Here is a 20255-nt window from a genome sequence, read left to right on the forward strand (position 1 = left end):
ACTAAGTAAATGCCATTAGAAACAGCTACAAACCGTGCCACACTACTGGTCAATCGGTTGTGTTACGTCTGAAATGCATGAAAATTGTCCAAGAGAATGGGACAAAAGTATAGGATTCATGAATAAACTCATCTTATTTTAGTAAGTCTGCTTCTTGTGACATCATGGAGTGCCACACAGATGCTCTCTCACCTGATAGTAGCTGTAGTTTGATCAATGAACCACTTAAGTGTGATTAGGTTTCACATGGTTTCTGACCCAGACTCGTACCCTGTGGTTATGCAACCTGAACACCCTTTACCGTCAGAGAAATACATTCCTTTAGGAAATGACCAGCAATAATAGGTAATAGATATGGTGTGAGTTTACACGTCCACTTTGCCAACAATACCACTTTGATTTGTTTGGATTTTTCCCTCAGAGTTGTGCGTTGTGTCATTATTTTAACTCTGTGACTTCTGAAGAGGCAGGCTAAGGAAGAAGTACCTGTGAATAGTCAAGTACTGTGTAAAGTAGAAGAGTGTGTGTGTGTGTGTGTCTGTGTGTGTGTGTGTGAGAGAGCGAGAGAGAGAGAGAGAGAGAGAGAGAGAGAGAGAGAGAGAGAGAGAGAGAGAGAGAGAGAGAGAGAGAGAGAGAGAGGAAAGGGAAAGAGAGAGAGAGAGAGAGAGAGAGAGAGAGAGAGAGAGAGAGAGAGAGAGAGAGAGAGAGAGAGGAAAGGGAGAGAGAGAATAGGGATAGTAAGGACATGGGTGTTCTTACTTATCTAAAAATCCAGAGGAAAAACTTTTAGCAATAGGACCCAGAGGATTGTTGCATATATCAACACAAACTTTGGACAAGCACACCTTTAGGGGGTCTCTGCCAGACAACGATGTCAAAAACCTTCCAAAGCAATTCAATACGTATCCAAAAGTTTAAGTTTTGAGCTATGTCATTGGCTAAAAAACAGCTGACAGGAAAACACAATGACTCTTGAAGCCAGGCCAGAGTGTACTATAAAGTAGACAGACGGTATATTTTCTTCACCGGAGAGAACTTTGGACTTTATCAGAGAAAAAAACTTTACAGAAAAAACACTCACCTGGGATGACAAGATGAGCGCGTCTGTTGCAGTGTACAGGAATATTTACACCGAGGACCGTTTCAGGCAGTCATTTGGTACCGAGGATAAACCGAAAGCAGGCGTGCGACTCCGGGAAAAGTTCTTAGGATGGTGCAGGTGTTCTCGAGGGACATGTCTTCACCTGTTGCGAGAGCGACTACCCATTTTCAACTGGCTGCCGAAGTACAGACTCAAGAAATGGATACTTGGAGATACTATAGCGGGACTTACTGTTGGTATACTTCACATTCCGCAAGGTAAGTCATTTACTGTACAGCCAAATTCCGGAGAAAGTACTCTAAAAGTACTTTAAATTGCAAAACGGCGTCACTGTCTTTGTCCGTAATAATTTAAACTCTAAATTGAGATGTTGAATGGCTATCAATTATCTGCCCACTGTGCTTCACGCCTGGGCAGAAATGGTAAGCAACCAGCTATCAACATTTTGTTTAATATGTCCTACTCAAGCAATATTGCAGATACAATGACAATGATCTATTTAAGATTGTTAGACAATATTTCTTTGAGTAAATGAAATGTTTTGTCTGCTTATTTGAAATATAAAGTTATACATTTCATATTCATTCACCGACTTTAGTGTGTCTGTGGATAATTACAGAGGACAATTACATGTATGAGCATGGCATCATATTACAATAAATTGACTGTTAACACTAGAATACGCTTTTTAATCAGATTAAAAAGCCTAACAGTCTAACAGTTACACTGACAGGAAGAAACAAATCGTACAAATAGTATTTCTGAACAATCATTCAATTCAATCACGAGTTGAACTTGTCCCCGACCGTGAACAGGTATGGCCTTTGCCCTTCTGACATCTGTGGCCCCCATCTATGGCCTTTACACCTCCTTCTTCCCTGTGGTCATCTACATGCTGTTTGGCACAGGACGGCACGTCTCCACTGGTGAGAGTCACACAGCACTCCTCCGGGACAGACACCTAAGTTCTACAGCAAACTGTTATTCTATAAGTTCACGTTGTTCTCACTCCATTCAAACATATGAACACTGACATTTTCCCGAGGTACCGTAAAAGGGGATTCTGTTGTCATTGTTGGGCCAGGTACCTTTGCGGTGGTGAGTCTGATGACAGGCTCCGTGGTGGAGCAGCTGGTGCCCACCCCTCTGGAACTGAACTCCAGCAGTCCTGAAGCCGCAGCCTTTGAGGCCCAGAGGATCGGCGTGGCCTCGGCTGTAGCCCTCCTCTCAGGGATCCTGATGGTGAGGGTCAGCGAGGACCGCACAACACCGCAGACTAGTTCAAACAACACTGACGGGGAGGGGGGCTTCAACATGCAGGCTGGGTCATTTCGGAACTGAGCCGTTCGTTATCAATTGGTGTTGGGACTTTGAAATGCTTTGTAAGCAGTGTGAAGAGATCTGTTGGGGAAACGTTGGAGGACTGTGCTCCCAGCTGTGGCGTTCTAAATGGGAGAACCGGGTTTTACCTGTCGTCTCCACAGCTTTGCATGTTTGGGCTCCGGCTGGGCTTCCTCTCCACGTATCTCTCTGAGCCCATCGTCAAGGCCTTCACCAGTGCGGCCGCCTTCCACGTCACCATCTCCCAGCTGCAAAGCATGCTGGGACTGAGGCTCCCTCGCCACACTGGACCCTTCTCGCTGTTTAAGGTCGGGGTTTAAACTGCATACTGATATAGGAATTTGTATAATAGCTGTAAGAATGGGTTAACGTTTTGTGAGTCTATTACTAATCAAGGATTTGACAGCGTACAGTATGGTGCATGTATGTACATAAACACAAAAATATAAACATGCACCAATTTTTTCTTGTGTGACAGGTGACATGACGTCAGTAGATTTGAATCACTTAGCCAATCGATTTTTTGTGTGCATATGGAACATCTCAGAGTATTTTATTTCAGCTTATGAAACCCCTTGACACGTTGGGTTTTTATTTTTTTCCTCAGTGTGTTTGACATCCTCCCTGTACCCCTCAGACGCTAGCGTCGGTGATAGAGAACCTCCCACACGTCAACATGGCAGAGCTGCTGATCTCCATGGCGTGTCTGGCCGTCCTGGTGCCGGTGAAGGAGGTCAACATGCGCTTCCGCCGACGACTGCGGACACCAATCCCTGTCGAGATCCTCACGGTCAGTCAGTAGAAGGTTTCACTTGAATTTGACGTCACTCACGCATTCTTTAATTGAATTGGCGGACAGCCAAGGACATAATCTACTATTTGATTCAGTTGTACTGCAATATACATGTTTATTTTTGTATTATTTTGTTTTCCTTCAGGTCATTATTGCGACAGCGGTGGCGTATGCCTCTTCTCTGGACTCAGCCTATGATGTCCAGATAGTGGGCCATATTCCTGCTGGGTAAACAATCCTGACAAAATAGTTAGAGAGTATCAACATTTGCTCCATTATTTAGCCATGTTTGCTGTTATTATTCAAATAATATAAAAATCCTGCTACTGTATATCATCAGTTTCCCCAGACCGAGGATGCCTGCCGTGCACACGATTCCGGACATCGCCGGGGACACGGTGGCCATCACGTTTGTGGGCTACGCTGTTTCTGTCTCCCTCGCAATGATATACGCTGACAAACATGGCTACTCCATACATCCCAACCAGGTATGGACATCAGGCTTCAATGGTATATTGATGCTTTCATTCATTCCCTGATACCTGATATAGTACCCTGGTATAGCAAATGGAAATGACTGTTGAACTCTCGGTTCTGATTCGCTTCTGTGTTCGTACACACATCTGACAGTGAATGCTGGGCCTAAAGAAAGGGTCATAAGCTAAAGTGCTGTAGCGTACCGAGTAAATACTGCCTCATGCTTCTTGTAAGTAAGTAATTGTGTTGTGCGTGAGAGCCTGTGTGTATTAATCTGGACGTGTGTGGGGACTGTAGGAGCTGCTGGCCCACGGCATCTCCAACACGGTGTCTTCGCTCTTCACCTGTTTCCCCAGCTCGGCCACCTTGGCCACCACCAACATCCTGGAGAGTGCTGGAGGGTACACGCAGGTACACAGACCTCCTCGCCAGCTTCACGTCTGGCCTCGTTATTTGTCGAAATGTCTCTGGGCTTTTAAAGGACGGCTATGTCCTCCTGTACCATAGTGACATTTGGCAAATTATTCATGGCTTCTAACGTCGAACGATGTTTGTTTTTTTCCTATATTTTGAAGAGAATATTATGTAAGGAATAAACAAAGTGTGTTTCTGTCTTGGTTCTTCCAGCTCTCTGCGCTGTTCACCAGCCTGGTGGTTCTGATTGTTTTACTGCTGATTGGACCTCTGTTCTATTTCCTGCCCAAGGTGAGGGAGGAACGCATGTTTGGATCTGAATCTTGTCAATGTTCATATGTGGTTCAGAGTCTGGGTTGGGCTTGTGTCTGAGCCTCATTCTCCGTGCTGGTGCCTCTCTGCCCCCAGGCAGTGCTGGCATGCATCAATGTGACCAGCCTCAGGCAGATGTTCCTGCAGTTCCAGGACCTCCCAGATCTGTGGCGAGTCAGCCAGATTGACTTTGTGAGTCGCCGATCCAACTGACAGAAACTTTTCACGTCCTTCTTCATTAACGATCAGCTACATCAACCCCCCAGTCTGTCTTGGTCTGAACTGGAAAGTACTGGAGTGCCACAACCCACTGTTCTCATGGGAGGTACTGTGTGTCTCTGCAGGTTGTTTGGCTGGTGACCTGGCTGTCTGTCGTTGTGCTCAATGTGGATCTGGGTCTGGCCATTGGGGTGGTCTTTTCGATGATGACCGTGATCTGCAGAACACAGAGGTACACAGAGTAATCCCTTCCTAGTATGGAGAAGAGCAATATAGGTCATACAAGCTTGTATGTGTCTTAAAGTGGGGAGTGATGACTGCTTCATTGTAAGCGTTGGCTAACGTGACTTAGCCGATGCAGATATATGTTTTGTGAAAACTGTTTGGTTGACCTCTCAGGGCTGGATGTTCAGTGCTGGGAAGGGCCAGTAACACCGAGATCTACAGACCTGTAGAGAATCACAACAAGGTGAACACACCACTCACCGATTCAGTAGAACTGGCGTACTGCACCCACACACCTTATACAGATGTGCATGTTTTAAGGTACTACATACTACCTTAAAGTAGCTATATAGTCTGGTGTCCCATGTATCAAGCAGTCGGAGTCTTACTCTGCGATAGAAAAATAGTAACAGAAACTGTGATAGAAACTGACCTATGAGGTTATCGAATGTACGGTTGTGACCATCCACCCGTGTTCTCCCACAGTGCTACGAGGTGCCTGGGGTCAAAATCCTCACCTACAACGGGCCCATCTACTACGGGAACCGCAGCTTCTTCAGGGAGGACATGAGCCGGCTGCTGGGCCTGACCCCCGAGAGGATCCGCAGCCGGGAGAAAGCCAGGAAGGCCCTGGAGAAGAGGGAGAGAGAGGCGGTGAACACAGTGGTGAGACTGGAGCGTCAGACAGACAGCCCACCTAGTAACCCCAAACAGGAGCGTTGAGAACAGGGGGGGCGGGGGGGGGGGACTGGTGGTCCCCCTGGAGTTGAGCAGAAATCTAATTTGTCACCCTCAATATTTGTTTTTTGAGAAAACCTTGAGACTGTGTCAGTTGCATAGAGAATACATACTTGTGGGAGTTTGAGTGTGCACTCGTCTTGCTTATTGCTCATAACACACACAAGGTGAGAGTAAACAAGGTCACACTAAATCTGTGTTATTTATCACGTTCAACTCTGTACTTATTTCTCTGCATCAGGAGAGCGGTGTAGCAAACACTTCATTTTCGTCCGAGAACGAATTCTTCAAGTCTGGTAAGTGATAATACAGTTGCTCCAATTAAAAATTGGGCTCAGATTCAAAGTGATATTGCCCTGTCCTATTTTTTATTTTTCAACACTGACAACGTTATCCCCTCTATCTATTGTGCAGCAATGTCTGAAAGTGAGGTCCAGGCCGTGCTCATCGATTGCAGCAGTGTGATCTTTGTTGATGTTGCCGGAGCGAGGCTCTTTATACAGGTGAATATCCAGATCAATGGGAGGTTTAACATTACAGAAAGACATCAATAGAATATGTCCTACTGAAATAAACACCGAAACTTACCACCACGTCTGCCTTTCCCTAGATGTGCATTGAATGCCAGAAGGTCGGGGTCCTTATTTACTTATCAAACTGCAATGGTACGACTGATCCTGTGACAGTTATGTTTCTTGACAGTGACCTTCTATACAAACATGTACCTGTGTATATACAAATGGAATGAGTATTGTTCAATATTTCCATGAATTTACTTTTCACTGCCAGTAACACGTTACAAGAATGCAAGTCAACCTGTGGGTCTGACCATGTTTGTATCTGGAAAAACCTCCACATTTAATGTTCTCGAATGTTTCGTTGTTCATAGAGAGTGTGCTGAAAATCCTCACCTCCAGTGGTCTGATGAACTACATGAACCCTCAGCACATTTTTGTCACAGTCCACGATGCAGTGGTCTACATTCAACAACAGAAGGTAGCTACCGACTGAACAAACACAACACATCCTAGTATTTGCTGTATTAATATATGATGAATTTTTTACATAGCATATTTCAGTTAAGCCAGTTAACACGTCTTTCATAGGAGAAACCTCCAGAAAACACCACAACGGTTTGGGTGTGAGATGGACAGTAATTTTAAGGATGCAGGTCAACCCCAGACAGAGGACATCCACCTCACTGATACACCTGGGGATGAAATACGGAAAGGGGCACTAGGAACCAAAATGGGCCACACGCTTACCTCTCCCAACCAGGACATTAATGTCCGACCGTGGTCTCATGGGGGAGTGCTGTCTCGTTGGCCTGACTTTATACCCTTCTGCTCCAGGTGTGCCATTGTACTCTTCTCTGGAATGGTTTAAAAATGGGTGGTACAGTCCGAGCATACTATTTAATCCAAATTCTAAGAGTGCACTTTGCGGAGAAAATTCAAGAATTGGAGTGTCAAACATATGCCAATATTTTTTGTTGTTGTTTTTTTTTTTTTTTTTATAAAGCATGTTTAGCCTTTTGTAGCATTATCTATACTATCACTATCTGAAGTGATGGATTACAGTATTGAACTAGGAGTAATTGTACTGTTGTCATACACTACAGTAGTAATACTATATTGCTGTACTAATAAGACAATGCTTTTAATGGGCGTAAACAAGACAGTATTCGAGAAGTCTTAAGCCATTCAGAAGATTTGAAAGGCACATTTACATGCACACACAGCTGCACTGGTGATCCACTGGTTGATGAATCCAGCACCCGTTTCTTATTCCAGACTGGAATCCAACAGATGATAAAATAAAAAAATTATAAAACAAAAAATGTCAATTAAAATGTCATTTAACCCTCGTGCTGCCTTCGGGTCACATGACACAAAGGTTCATAACGAACCATAATTGTGTTTACCCAATTTTACCCAATACAAAACCAAATAAAAATACTTTTCTTTTAACCTTCGCAATGTGGGGGGTCTGAGACAGCCCGACGGTTAAAAGAAAATGCTTCACTTTGTTTTTGTATGCGGTAAAGTTGTCGCAATACGACGGTGGGTCACAATGACTGATGGGTCAGAACGACCCGAGGAGAACACAAGGGTTAACTTGGACTTAATGCTGGAATACTAACGGTCAATCATTATATTATAACTGATATTTATTGTGAGTTTGGTATATTTCTTAAACAATATATAAATAAAATGCACTGAATGCTTTCTAAAAAGAAAGAATTACAGCGCCTGCATTATGCACATTTTACTGTCTTCCCATGAAATGTTCTCTTATTTTTATTTGAAATGAGTGATCCTTTTCTTCACGTGCTTTGCCATAGACATTAATTTTTTTAACTGATTTAGGTGCATCTGGCCAATACACTTATATTGGTGGACATCAAACAGACTGAATCTTTCAACATTTTAAAATAAGAATTTAAATCAGCACAGTCTAATCCAGTCAGGCTCGTTCACAAGTCTTTTCACAATTAAAAAGGATAGCAGGACAGATGTGGAATATGGAGCATGCTCCTTTGACAGGTTTGGAAGAGAGAAGAAGAACAGTCTTTGTGTTTGGTGATGGAGGGCAGAATGCTATGGCAGAATGTCAGAACACTTTCAGCCTCTCTGAAAATAGCCTGACCGACAGGAAACTAGGTTATCTGTTGTGTTGGCTCCAATACTCACCATAAGCAAACACTCACTAAAGTTTTAGTGAGAAATTAGTGAGAGCAGTCAATGAGCAACTCCATATTCACAATGTCCAGTTAAACCATATTGTCTGTCAGAAAATTCAAGTCAGCATTGTAAAATTACATTAAGAATAACGTGTGCAGGAATTGATTCACACATACAATCCCAGATTTCTTCATATGTCATTTCTTAGAATGTTCAATTTAAAGTGCGACAGCTGAAGAGCCCCAGAGTCAGCATACTGCCCTCTGCTGCTGTGAGAGTCTCCTCGCTGTAGGACACGGCACTCAGTCAGAATCACGCTACCTTGACCTGATAAAAAGACGCATGTGCTACAGAGTTCAAAAACGGGGCAAAAAAAAGCCCAAACTAATTATTCGCTTACTTGACGTTAGATGCCCAAGTTATTAATTTTTTCCAGTGCATATTTCAAAGAACCCTCTAGACAGTATATCCTGTGGGTTTTCCCTTTAAAGCTCAAGGAGTGCGTTCCTAATTGGCAGGAAGGAGCCTACTTCAATTAGCAGTGTGGTACACAAGGCTCTGGCCAACTGTTTACAAAGCCAACTAGGTACATCCAGCAGCTCTCAGTCCCAAACACCAACAGACCCACACACACACACATATCCTCAACCAGCAGTGTGTGTGTTTCTACACCTGTCCCAGACCCACGCTGTGAACTCACAGCTGGGCACATTTTTAACGGCCAGACTGCACGTCTAGGTAAGGCGCTGAGATGTCAGTGCTTCATGCAAATCTGAAAGTCTTGACATAAAAATAAGGTTTCCATTGCAGGACCTAAACAAATTAAAATGTGTAATATGCAGTGGGGTGTATTTTCATGGGGAAACTGATTAACAGATCATAGTCTATATTGTAACAGATCATAGTCTATATTGTAACAGATCATAGTCTATATTGTAACAGATCATAGTCTATATTGTAACAATACTATGTGGAATGGGATGATACATACTGAACATTGACTACAATATATTAGTACATCTAAGGCAAGCATACTGCAATGTGTTGTTTGTAACATATCAAACATTTATGCATTTAGCAGACGCTTTTATCCAAAGCAACTTCCAAGAGAGTTTTACAGAAGTGCATAGGTCACTGATCATAACAACGAGATAGCCCCAAACATTGCGGGTAGCCAAACATGAAGCATACATTGTGAAAAACAAATAAGTCCCAAATGGAAGAACAATAAGAGCATGTAGTTAGACAAGTTACAATTAAACAGCAAGAACCTCAAAAGTGCAAGAGTGTACCTGTGGAAAAAGCAAGCAACAATAATAAATTTCACAGCGAGTACAATAATTTTAAACAAACAAACCATGTCAAAGTCCAAGACAAGAAGAAAATAGCTAAATGCATTTTTGAATTCTGCCTTAGACTTGATCAAAAATAACAGCCAACTTATGTATGTCTTTAATTGCTTTCCAACTCTTTGCTTTAAAAACCCTAGTAAACATACTGCTTTTGTTGAGCAAAAATGTGTGCTCTTTTTTGGTTGGTTCTTTCAGTAGTATTTGCCTGGTCTTTGATCGCCACCTTGTGGTTACTGCAGGCTCAGATGGACCACAAACAACATGGCATTGACCTGAATTAATCTCCCCAAATATCCAAGATACTTCCTGCAGAGGTGACAATTCTTTTTTAAACAAATAAATCCAATAGATCACTACTATAATAAACCTGTGACAAAGAAGCTGTGGTTATCTGGTGCATTTCAGGACAGCAAACTAAGAATGGCCGCCTTTCCCAGATTCGTTAAGAGCTTCTTAGGAGCGCTGTGTGTGAACATTCCATATGCATTTCTGTAAAAACACCACCTGTCCCTGCATGTTTACCGTATTTTTCGGAAATAAAGCCGCGGCTTGTACCCCGATTTTACAGTTGTCTTGTGGTTGTGCGGATTCTATTTCGAAGCGGTTTATAGCCCGGTTTTAGAACAAAAAAGTGGTTTCGTCTGAAGATCTCTACAGACCATGCAGCTAATTTAATGCTCAACGCTTGAACGGGGGCTTATTACTTGAAAGAGAAATTATTTACTGTGTCGTCTGTTACACTATTAGTGCTTGGAAATACAGTGACTTGTTAAAGTAGGCAAATGGCTAGTAGAATATAACATTTCATAATAATTTCAGTAAATCAAACAGCTGCAAGACACAGTGAAATGTTATAGGCTACAGCTAGCAAGCTAACGCTAGCATCGCTAACAACATTGCATAATTCAACTTCGGTAGTGTAACCGAGCTCTTTGTAGGTTCGTTTTAAATATAATTGTATATGGTCGTGTGGACAATAAGACACGAGACAAGGTCTCTTTTCACAACTTGTATTTTCCCACTCCTCTTCTTGATTTCGAACAGCCCTCACTGATCACGTAATCAGAGCCATAGAAAAAAAATTATATGGCTCTCCACGTAACGCCTGGGACACTGGCTGCGAAGCGCCTGGACGCGCCGCGCAGCGCCACGATCGGCTACGACTGAGCAAAAGCTGTTCACACCAGACGCGCATTTCTCCGCGCCGGTCACCAAGCCTTTCAGCTACTCTGAGCTTTCCTTTACGCTGACATGGTACATAAACATGGCATTGGCTATATCCCAGCATTGATCCTTATCTACGTTGTCCTTGTAAAACTGTTGCTGACATACAACAACTCCCTGTGCTTTTCAACTTCGAGAATTCATTTGATGCTGACTTTAGAAATCGACTTGGGGGTTCTCTCTCGATAGACGTGTGACAACTCGTTTCTCTCAAGCAAACAGAACAACTACGGGCATGCTAGCTCAACAGATCAATCGGGTTATTTTCATTCGTTTTCATCAGGGTAACCACATGTAAAGGCCGTTCGTTACCAACATTGTGTAATTATAAAGTCTACAACTTTACAAATGTGCACCATAGTCTACAATTAAAGGAGTAAAATCTTAATAACATGTTTTTTTATTCAAATATATCAACTAATATGGTGTATTTCATCCTCCTGCAGCCGATTTCGCAAGCGTCTCGCGAAAAAATTCGACCAGCTGCCGAAACGATCGCTGCAGATCGCAGGCGATCGCAGGCAGTCGCAGGCAATCGCTGCGCTTTGCAGCCAGTGTGGTCGGTCCTATTTGATAACATGGGCGCCGAAAGAAAAAAGGCGGCGCTTCCAGGCGCGTCGCAGCAGATCGCAGCAGATCGCAGGCAGTGTGTCCCAGGCGTAATGCTTTCAGCATCAAGCCTACGGCAAACCGAGGGACAAAACACCCTTGTCCGTTGTCACATAGAAAGGTCTGCTACAGTTAGCCTGGCCAGGCCTGGCTCTGCCCTCCTACATACTTCCGCTCAATTTGGATTTTGCCTCTGTACAAATGAAATGTACGAGGGTCTGGTTAGGACCAGGCTATGCTACAGTAGGCTGTCCTCAGGATTTGCAAGATAGCTGAATTTATACTATATCTAAAATAATGTTGTAGACATAACAATGGATTTTGCCACTAAATGAGTGACTTGGCTTTATTTCTGGACATACGATCCACAACCGAAGTGTGTTACACAAAGCTGTAAGATCGCCTATACCAGAGAATGTCTAATATAGTAAACAGTAGCGACAATGCTCTTGGTACCCAGAATGCCTGAAAAGCTACGAAGTTAAGGGCATTTGCTTAGATAAGCATTGTTTGGAGATTTATTGTTGTGTTCGTTCTGTTTTGATATCTGTTATGCTATGGTCTGTAGTTTAAATAATTTAAGTGTTCAGCCTAAATAGGAACGTTGTCTAGTTAGATCGTTATCCAAGCTGTCCAGTGTTCACAGAGATGGCGTGCCTGTGTAAATAATTAGACGTGAGCATTGGTCTACATAACAGTGGCTGGCACTACGATATCGTTGTTCCCATTTACAGTGCGGCCTATATTCCGGTACACAAACACTAGGGATGGGCAAATCGAGGCTTTCGTCTGGGCCTTTGAAACGCTCTAAACGCTTTTACTCAACAGTGACATCTTCTGGCAGCTTTGCATATGGCATACACAACAGTCATATCTAATTCCACAATGTAATCGTAATGGTCTTTGTAGTAGAAGGGAATTATTGCCGTCTTGCAAAGCAGATTGCGTGGCATCGAATAAGGGTGCGATGGTTTCATTTCACAATAATCGGGTCAAACCATGATTTTCGAACTGTTTGAGAGGATAAACTCAGTGTAAACTTGTTAACTATTCATATACATCTTAAAGTGGCAGACAAATGATCAAACAGTATTTCGCTAATGCACACAAGCAACTGACTTTAATGTTCTCTGACGGTCTCTGTCTCTAACTTTCTCAATCTCTCTCAAACTCTCTCAATTCTCTCAACCAAGGTCTCACGCATTCAAAACTTTTGGTTTTGCCACCTCATTTTATACCCCGACACGTCTTTTGGCAAGTGGCAAGTTCCGTTCAAGATCACATCACAAAACCAGAGCCATAGAAAAAGAGAGTTGCGACACGCTCTGATCTCGCCGACACGTGATCACGTGGTTCATGTAGCATGCTGTAGTTCCAAAAAGCCCCACTGCTGTCAACCGGTTTGAATGGTTTTCAATGAATCTGGCCAACGGAAGTCGCTTTTTCAGGCAAATGATGAATGAAACAGGCTCGGTTAAAGAAATCCGATATTATGGCTATCTTCAGCAGACTCGTATCTACAAAAGGCAGTCCTCCCTGACGTGTGTGGTGTAGAATGGAGTGAAATACAACATTGTGAACACTCACTGGCAGTGAAACACAGGAAAAAAGCTAGAGCTTTTTTGTCACGTGGTTCCGGTAGCTCGCTGTAGTCAGAGAATGTCTAATATAGAGACAGAGCCTGTTTAAAGATCCTGTAAAGTAAATTCCATGTTTTGCTTCTAAGTACATTATATACGTGTGAAATTAGTTCCTGAAAGCATGTGCAAAGCGCTAAAACTTTGTCACACTGAAATGTGGAGTTAAACCGAAGAACAGTTTCTCTTCCGTTTTCAGATCAGGTTTTAATGGGCGGAGCCAAAAAATGCCCTATCTACGTCATTTCGCCCTATCTACGTCAGATCACTGAATGGCTCCTCCTGCTGTACTGTTATTGTAGCCTACATCAGCTAGCTAGCTAGCTTCAGGATGTCTCCCACCACCCGCAACTGCATCTTCCCTGGATGCAAGAACTACAGCTGCGCTGCAACGCCATTTAAGTTCACTATTGCTAATGAAAGGAAAAGTAGGTGGATAGATTTTGTGAAGAGACACGCTCATGGAAAGCTTCAGAACTCCAACAGCCGCCTCTGTACTGACCATTTCACAGCGGACAGTTTTAACATGGACCAGAGACAGACGGGGTTCACCAACACACGGCTTCTCTTGCAGCGCGGAGCCGTACCGAGCATCGCCCTTCCGGCCGTTCATCCTCCGGTCGCACCTGGACCATCCACCGCCGCCAGCAGTTCATCACTCAGTCCTATGTGCTTGTTATAATTATACTAGATAACTTTTCCAGAGGTATCTCTGCTATGAGTTAGTGCAAACCGCTAAATTGATATTAGGCTACTCGGTGTAGAATGATGGTATTTTGGTGAAATGGTAGCTAATGTGTTAGAAGTAGCCTAGTTGGAGAGCTCACTGTCTGCTGTCTCTGGTGTCCATTTTTACTGTTAGCTCAGGGGAACATTTCATTTATATGCATCTGTATGTTTCACTCATTGAACAAATAAATACTAATTCTATACGGTTTTGTTCGGCTTGACATAGCGCGTCCATTATCTGGGTCGGAGGTAGGCACTAGGCAGCGAGGGGCGTAGCTTCAGCTCCTTCAGGCGACAGGCCCCCCCAGTCTCAAGGAGAGAAGACTGCTGATTTTTTCACGATTTCAAAGCCTAATTCAACATACTTGTCGGTGTTATTTTTTCATTCGAATTTGGATGGGTAGTTAATAACACATTATTCTGTGATGTGGCGAACTTAAAACTCGTTTCCAGGTCCACTTTACAGCGAGGATTTCATGCTATTTTCAGAGATTAGCGATTTTATATCATTTAAAAAAGAAGTTTTATTGAAAAAGTAAAGGGTTTGGAAGTTGGCCAGACATTATTAGAATAATCTGGTGTATATTTGAGATTTTTAGACACAAGTCTGGAAAAATTATTGAGATTAGTGAAGATTTCATGCTATTTTCAGAGATTAGCGATTTTATATCATTTAAAAAAGAAGTTTTATTGAAAAAGTAAAGGGTGTGGAAGTATACCAGACATTGTTGGAATACGCTGCTGTTTGTTTGAGGTTTTATAGTCATAAAATCAGTATAAAAGTCATCATTTTTCAAAATTGTATGGGTAATTTTCACCCGGTCCCTAACTCGACGCTGCAAAGTAGCGTCTTCTGAATGTGAGACGAATGTCGAATATGAAACTAACTTCACCTCGGTATATTGTGAAGCAGAGCTAGAAATGGCTATGCTAGCTACCATACTGTACCAACTGTACTGTACCGTACATACCAAACAGTAGCCTAATGAGGACTATATTGTTCCACTTAACGGTTAACCTTCGACTGTTGAAGTAAATGGGACTTGTTAAACGTTTTTTTATTCATCAGCCCACTTACAATTTACCACATTAACAACACTTATATTTGTAGTACTTGATGCAAGTTAAATCTAACCATTATCACCAGCAACTGCTCAAGACAAGAAAGGAGTTTGGTAAATAGAACAGAATAAACAGGGCAACCAACTGCATTCAATAAAACATTTTATTGTACAATATGTCCAGTGTTCTTCCACTCCTTTTGTTTGTAGTGATCCGGTGATGTTCTTACATGTACAGCAAGCTAGAGTAAAAGTGTTGCTTACCTACAGTCTAGCTCCAACTGTATTTAGAATCTAGCGTTCACAAGCTTACGATAAACTTTAACTAAAGCTGGCTATATAAAATACTACTAATAACAATTGATATGTGGTGGTCGAAATATGAAAAAATGCAGGATTTTCGTAAATTTACCAGCTAACCTGCTTCGGACCGCTTAATCTGCAATTCATTGTTGCTAGCTCTAGTAACTAGGCTAATGAGAGCTATATAGAAGACTTACTTTGTATGCCAACGAACACCAATAACTAGAACTAATTTGACAGACTATAAGGCAACTGACTTCTGGTTATGATACACGTGCTCTCTAGCTAGCTTCAGTAAAAGTGTTGCTTATGTTAGATGCTAGACCTACAGTCTAGCTCTAACTGCGTTTCGAATCAAACAAGCTATAATATTACGATAAACGTTATCTAAAGCTAGCTATATGAAATACTACTAATAACAATTGATATGTGGTGGTAAAAATGTGAAAAATGAAGGATTTTCATCAATTTACCAGATCACTTGCTTCGGAGACACTGAAAATGAATGGGGTTGAACGGTGGAAAATGCAATGTTTGGAACTACAGGTCGCATGTGACACGCTTTACTTCCGCATTCCTCGATAACAATGGGAGTCTTTTTTTTCAAAATACTTTATTATTCAAGACAAAAACACACTGAAAACATTAAATGAACACACTCTTTTTCTATGGCTCTGCACAAAACTTTTCGAAAACACTGTCACGTGACCGGAAGTGTTTTCAAAACCCGTCTCGAAACGTTGTTCCGATGCAGTTGGTGTTGAATGTGTCGGGACATTATACCGTAGTACCGAGCGGTCCATCACTAACAAACACAAAGCTCCCCTTCTGGTGGGGTGTGGCTTATAGAAAATGTGGCTTGTTTTCCGAAAAATACGGTAAATAGGAGCAACGAAAGACACATATTTACAATGATCAAACCACTAGTTGCAAAGGTCCGTCTGTGTCTAACTGATCAAGCTTGTTCCTATATTACGAGTCATAAAAATATTGAATCAGTAGCCTACCTTTGAGACAAACTAAAACACTAATCAAGTTATCTCAAAGCACAAATATGATTGCGAAAGTGAATCATTTGTATAATTCATAGAAAGGAATTGTTCTGTTACGCACCCTTGTTTCAGAATTGAAAAGAAAATGTTATGTGCTCATATTTTAACCCTCGTGCTGCCTTCGGGTCACATGACCCAAAGGTTCATAACGAACCATCGTTGTGTTTACCCAATTTTACCCAATACAAAAACAAATAAAAATAATTTTCTTTTAACCTTCGCAATGTGGGGGGTCTGAGACAGCCCAACGGTTAAAAGAAAATGCTTCACTTTGTTTTTGTATGCGGTAAAGTTGTCGCAATACGGCGGTGGGTCACAATGACTGATGGGTCACAATGACCCGAAGATAACACAAGGGTTAAGTCACTGTACATTAGATAGCTTTGTCTCTCCATGGTGTGTAGGATGTTGGTCAAACCGTTTCCAATGAAGGATTCCTTGATGTGGAACCTTGTTCCTTCACCGATTGAATGAGGGAAAACAGGCCAAGTGGGATGCCCAGCGAAGGCTGTTATGTTAGTGAATGAATGCTGCCCCCTAGAGGCTAGAGAGTTCGGGAGTTGAGGATGTACTGAACACGTTAGAGTAAAGCTCCAGTCATCTATACCAATCCGGTGTTGTCTCGTCCTTCTTAAGTTATAGGGTCTACACCTAATAACACAACATGGTGTCAGAAGTGTCTTAGACTAAGTTTGGACCTGTTTTGAAAATCTTAGAAGAAGAAACTTCGTCTTTTGGAGTGCTACAACAACTGGAGTTAGCTTGCTAAGTAAGCGCGCGCGAGAGGAGCCGCCTAGCATGGAGCGCTATCAGATTCCCCCACCAGCGAAGTTCGACGTCTCGAAACCGGAGGAATGGCCCAAGTGGAAGAAAAGGTTTGAAAGATACCGGATAGCATCGGGGCTAGATGTACAGCCAGGTGAAAACCAGGTAAACGCCTTGTTATACACTATGGGAGAGGATGCCGAGGATGTAGTAACGTCACTTCAACTCACCGATGAGGCTCTTACAGAATATGAAACTGTGTTGGAGCGGCTAGAAGGCTTCTTTGTGGTAAGAAGGAATGTGATTTTTGAACGTGCAAAATTTAACCTGAGACACCAGGAAGAGAAAGAGACTGTTGATAGTTTTATCACTGCACTTTATTGCTTAGCTGAGCACTGTGGCTATGGTGCCTTACATGAAGAGTTGATACGGTATAGTCTCGTCGTTGGACTGCGTGATAAAAAGCTATCGGAGTAGCTTCAACTGAATGCAGAGCTCACTCTAGACAGAGCCGTCACTCGTGCACGTCAGAGTGAAAGAGTGAAAAAGCAGCAAGAAATAATGAAAAGTAATTTCAAACCGGACACAAGTGCAGATGTAGATAGTGTTCGTTTTCAGCAGAGAAGCTATACTACAAACAAAGAGAAAGTGCGATGGCAAACAAAAGGAAAAATGCATGTAGCTAAACAGCAACACGACAAGGGAAGCGCTTGCAAGAGGTGCGGGAGAGCGCCAGCGCACAGTACACAGCAATGCCCTGCTCGCGATGAAACTTGCAATAGTTGTCATAGGCGAGGTCATTACGCTAGAGTGTGCTTGAGCAGAACAGTAGGCGAAATTGAAGCAGCTACAGAAAGTGATTCTGATGAAGATGTTGCATTTTTGGGTTTAGTTAACTCACAAGTCCCAGACAATGGGTGGGTGACAGAACTTAAGATAAACCAGCATGTAACACAGCTGAAGATAGACACAGGGGCAGACGTAACCGTTCTCCCTGAGTCAGAGTACAAGACGTGCAAAAGTTTCCCACCTTTACAGATGTCTGACAAAGTCTTATACGGGGCAGGAATGAACCGCCTCCCTGTTAAAGGAAAATTCACTGCCACACTGAAGAGTGTCAGTTTAAATAACACCATTGAGCAGGATGTTTATGTTGTATCTGAGCTGAAGTCAGGGCTACTTGGCCGCACTGCTAGTATTGCACTGGGACTTGTAGCCAGAGTAGCTGGCATTAATGCTGCCGTCAGTCAAGAAAATGTGAAAGAACAATTCCCACAGTTATTCAGCGGATTGGGAAAATTAAATGGAGAGTACAAGATAAAGCTGAATCCAGACGCAAAGCCATACTCTTTGTCAACCCCAAGACGCATACCGCTACCTCTCATGGCCAAAGTCAAAAAGGAATTAAAACGCATGGAAGATCTAGGAGTGATCTCAAAAGTTGAACAACCCACTGACTGGTGTGCTGGTATGGTCACAGTTCCAAAACCTAACGATGAGGTTCGTGTCTGTGTGGACTTGACAAAGCTAAATAAGTCAGTGAGGCGAGAAAAACACATGCTGCCATCAGTTGAGCATACTCTAGGTCAGCTAGAGGGCGCCAAAGTATTCTCAAAATTAGACGCAAACTCAGGATTCTGGCAGATCCCTCTTTCTGAAGACTCCAGATTACTTACCACATTCATCACACCGTTTGGACGGTACTGTTTTAACCGCTTATGCTTTGGAATTTCATCAGCACCAGAGCACTTCCAACGAAGAATGTCGAGGATACTGGAGGGCTTAGAGGGAGTGCTGTGCCAGATGGATGATGTGCTGGTCTACGCTGAGACGCAGTCAACCCATGATGGCCGCCTGTGGAAAGTGCTGAAAAGGCTGGAAGAGAATGGCGTGACACTGAAAACCGAAAAATGTGAGTTTTCAAAAAGCTCAGTCAAGTTCCTAGGTCAAGTCATCGACGCTCAGGGCGTCAGAGTGGATCCAAACAAGATAAAAGCGGTCGCTGCCATGGAGGAGCCTAGAGACGTCAGCGGGGTGAGACGATTCCTGGGCATGGTGAACCACCTCGGGAAATACATACCTCAGCTGGCAGAGAAGACACAGCCACTGCGAGATCTTCTGCGAGTGAAAAATATGTGGACATGGGGACAACCCCAGCAACAGGCGCTTGACAGCATCAAAGGAGAACTCAGTAGCCCACCTGTCATGGCACTGTACAACACACAGGCATATACGGTTGTGTCTGCCGACTCATCCTCGTATGCTTTGGGAGCTGTCCTGCTACAGAAGCAAGAAGACCACACACTGAAACCAGTAGCATATGCTTCACATGCTCTCAGTGACACAGAAAGAAGATATGCCCAGATCGAGAAAGAGGCCCTAGCAGTCACATGGGCATGCGAACGCTTCTCAGACTTTCTGGTCGGCATAGACTTCCACATAAAAACCGACCACAAACCACTTGTACCGCTGTTAGGAGTAAAAGACCTGGACGAACTTCCCCCAAGAATCCAGAGACTGCGCATGAGACTGATGCGATATCGCTACACAATTGCGCATGTGCCTGGAAAACTCATGGCCACTGCAGACGTCCTGTCGAGAGCTCCCCAGAAAGGAGAGCCTCTTACTCACCTGGAAACGCAGCTGAACCTGTATGTCAACATGATCCTGTCCAGCTTGCCAGCCACAGAGACAAGACTACAGGAAATAAAAGAACACCAAGACAGAGACGAGGTAATACAGGAAGTGAAAAGGTACTGCCATGAAGGTTGGCCTGACAGATGTAGAATAGATGGGAGACTTCGTCAGTATGCACCGTTTGAGGGAGAGCTAACAGTGGAAAAAGGCCTGTTACTGAGAAATAAAAGACTTGTCATACCCAAAACATTACAGGCAGACATAATGGAGAAACTGCATGCAGGCCATTTCGGCATAGTCAAATGCCGGGAACGTGCCAGACAGTCAGTCTGGTGGCCAGGCTTAAGCACCCAGCTCAAGAACCTGGTAGAAGCGTGTGACACCTGTGCGAGAGACAGGGTACACCATAAGGAGCCACTGATGCCTTCTGACATCCCAGAGAGACCATGGGAGGTTGTAGGAGCCGACCTTTTTGAGTGGAACCAGCATCAGTATCTCCTGATAGTGGATTACCTTTCCCGTTACATTGAGATGGCCAAACTGTCAAGCACTACTTCAGCAGCAGTCATACAGCATCTCAA

The 20255-nt window shown here is 43.2% G+C and overlaps 1 protein-coding gene across 1 annotated transcript; it reads left to right on the top strand.

Moving 5' to 3' along the window:
- Window positions 1-817: 817 nt before the first annotated feature.
- Window positions 818-7897, top strand: slc26a10 (solute carrier family 26 member 10). Its single transcript, XM_062458537.1, has 18 exons — window positions 818-1359; window positions 1918-2028; window positions 2187-2344; window positions 2587-2751; window positions 3081-3233; window positions 3382-3464; window positions 3577-3724; window positions 4011-4124; window positions 4341-4418; window positions 4536-4631; window positions 4784-4890; window positions 5058-5127; window positions 5370-5549; window positions 5863-5917; window positions 6036-6124; window positions 6232-6286; window positions 6511-6617; window positions 6728-7897. The coding sequence occupies exons 1-18, from the start codon at window positions 1095-1097 to the stop codon at window positions 6764-6766; spliced, it is 2073 nt and encodes a 690-aa protein (XP_062314521.1). The 5' UTR covers window positions 818-1094; the 3' UTR covers window positions 6767-7897.
- Window positions 7898-20255: the final 12358 nt, after the last annotated feature.

Source organism: Osmerus eperlanus, chromosome 4 (genome assembly GCF_963692335.1).
Source record: "Osmerus eperlanus chromosome 4, fOsmEpe2.1, whole genome shotgun sequence".
Classification (NCBI taxonomy): Eukaryota; Metazoa; Chordata; class Actinopteri; order Osmeriformes; family Osmeridae; genus Osmerus; species Osmerus eperlanus.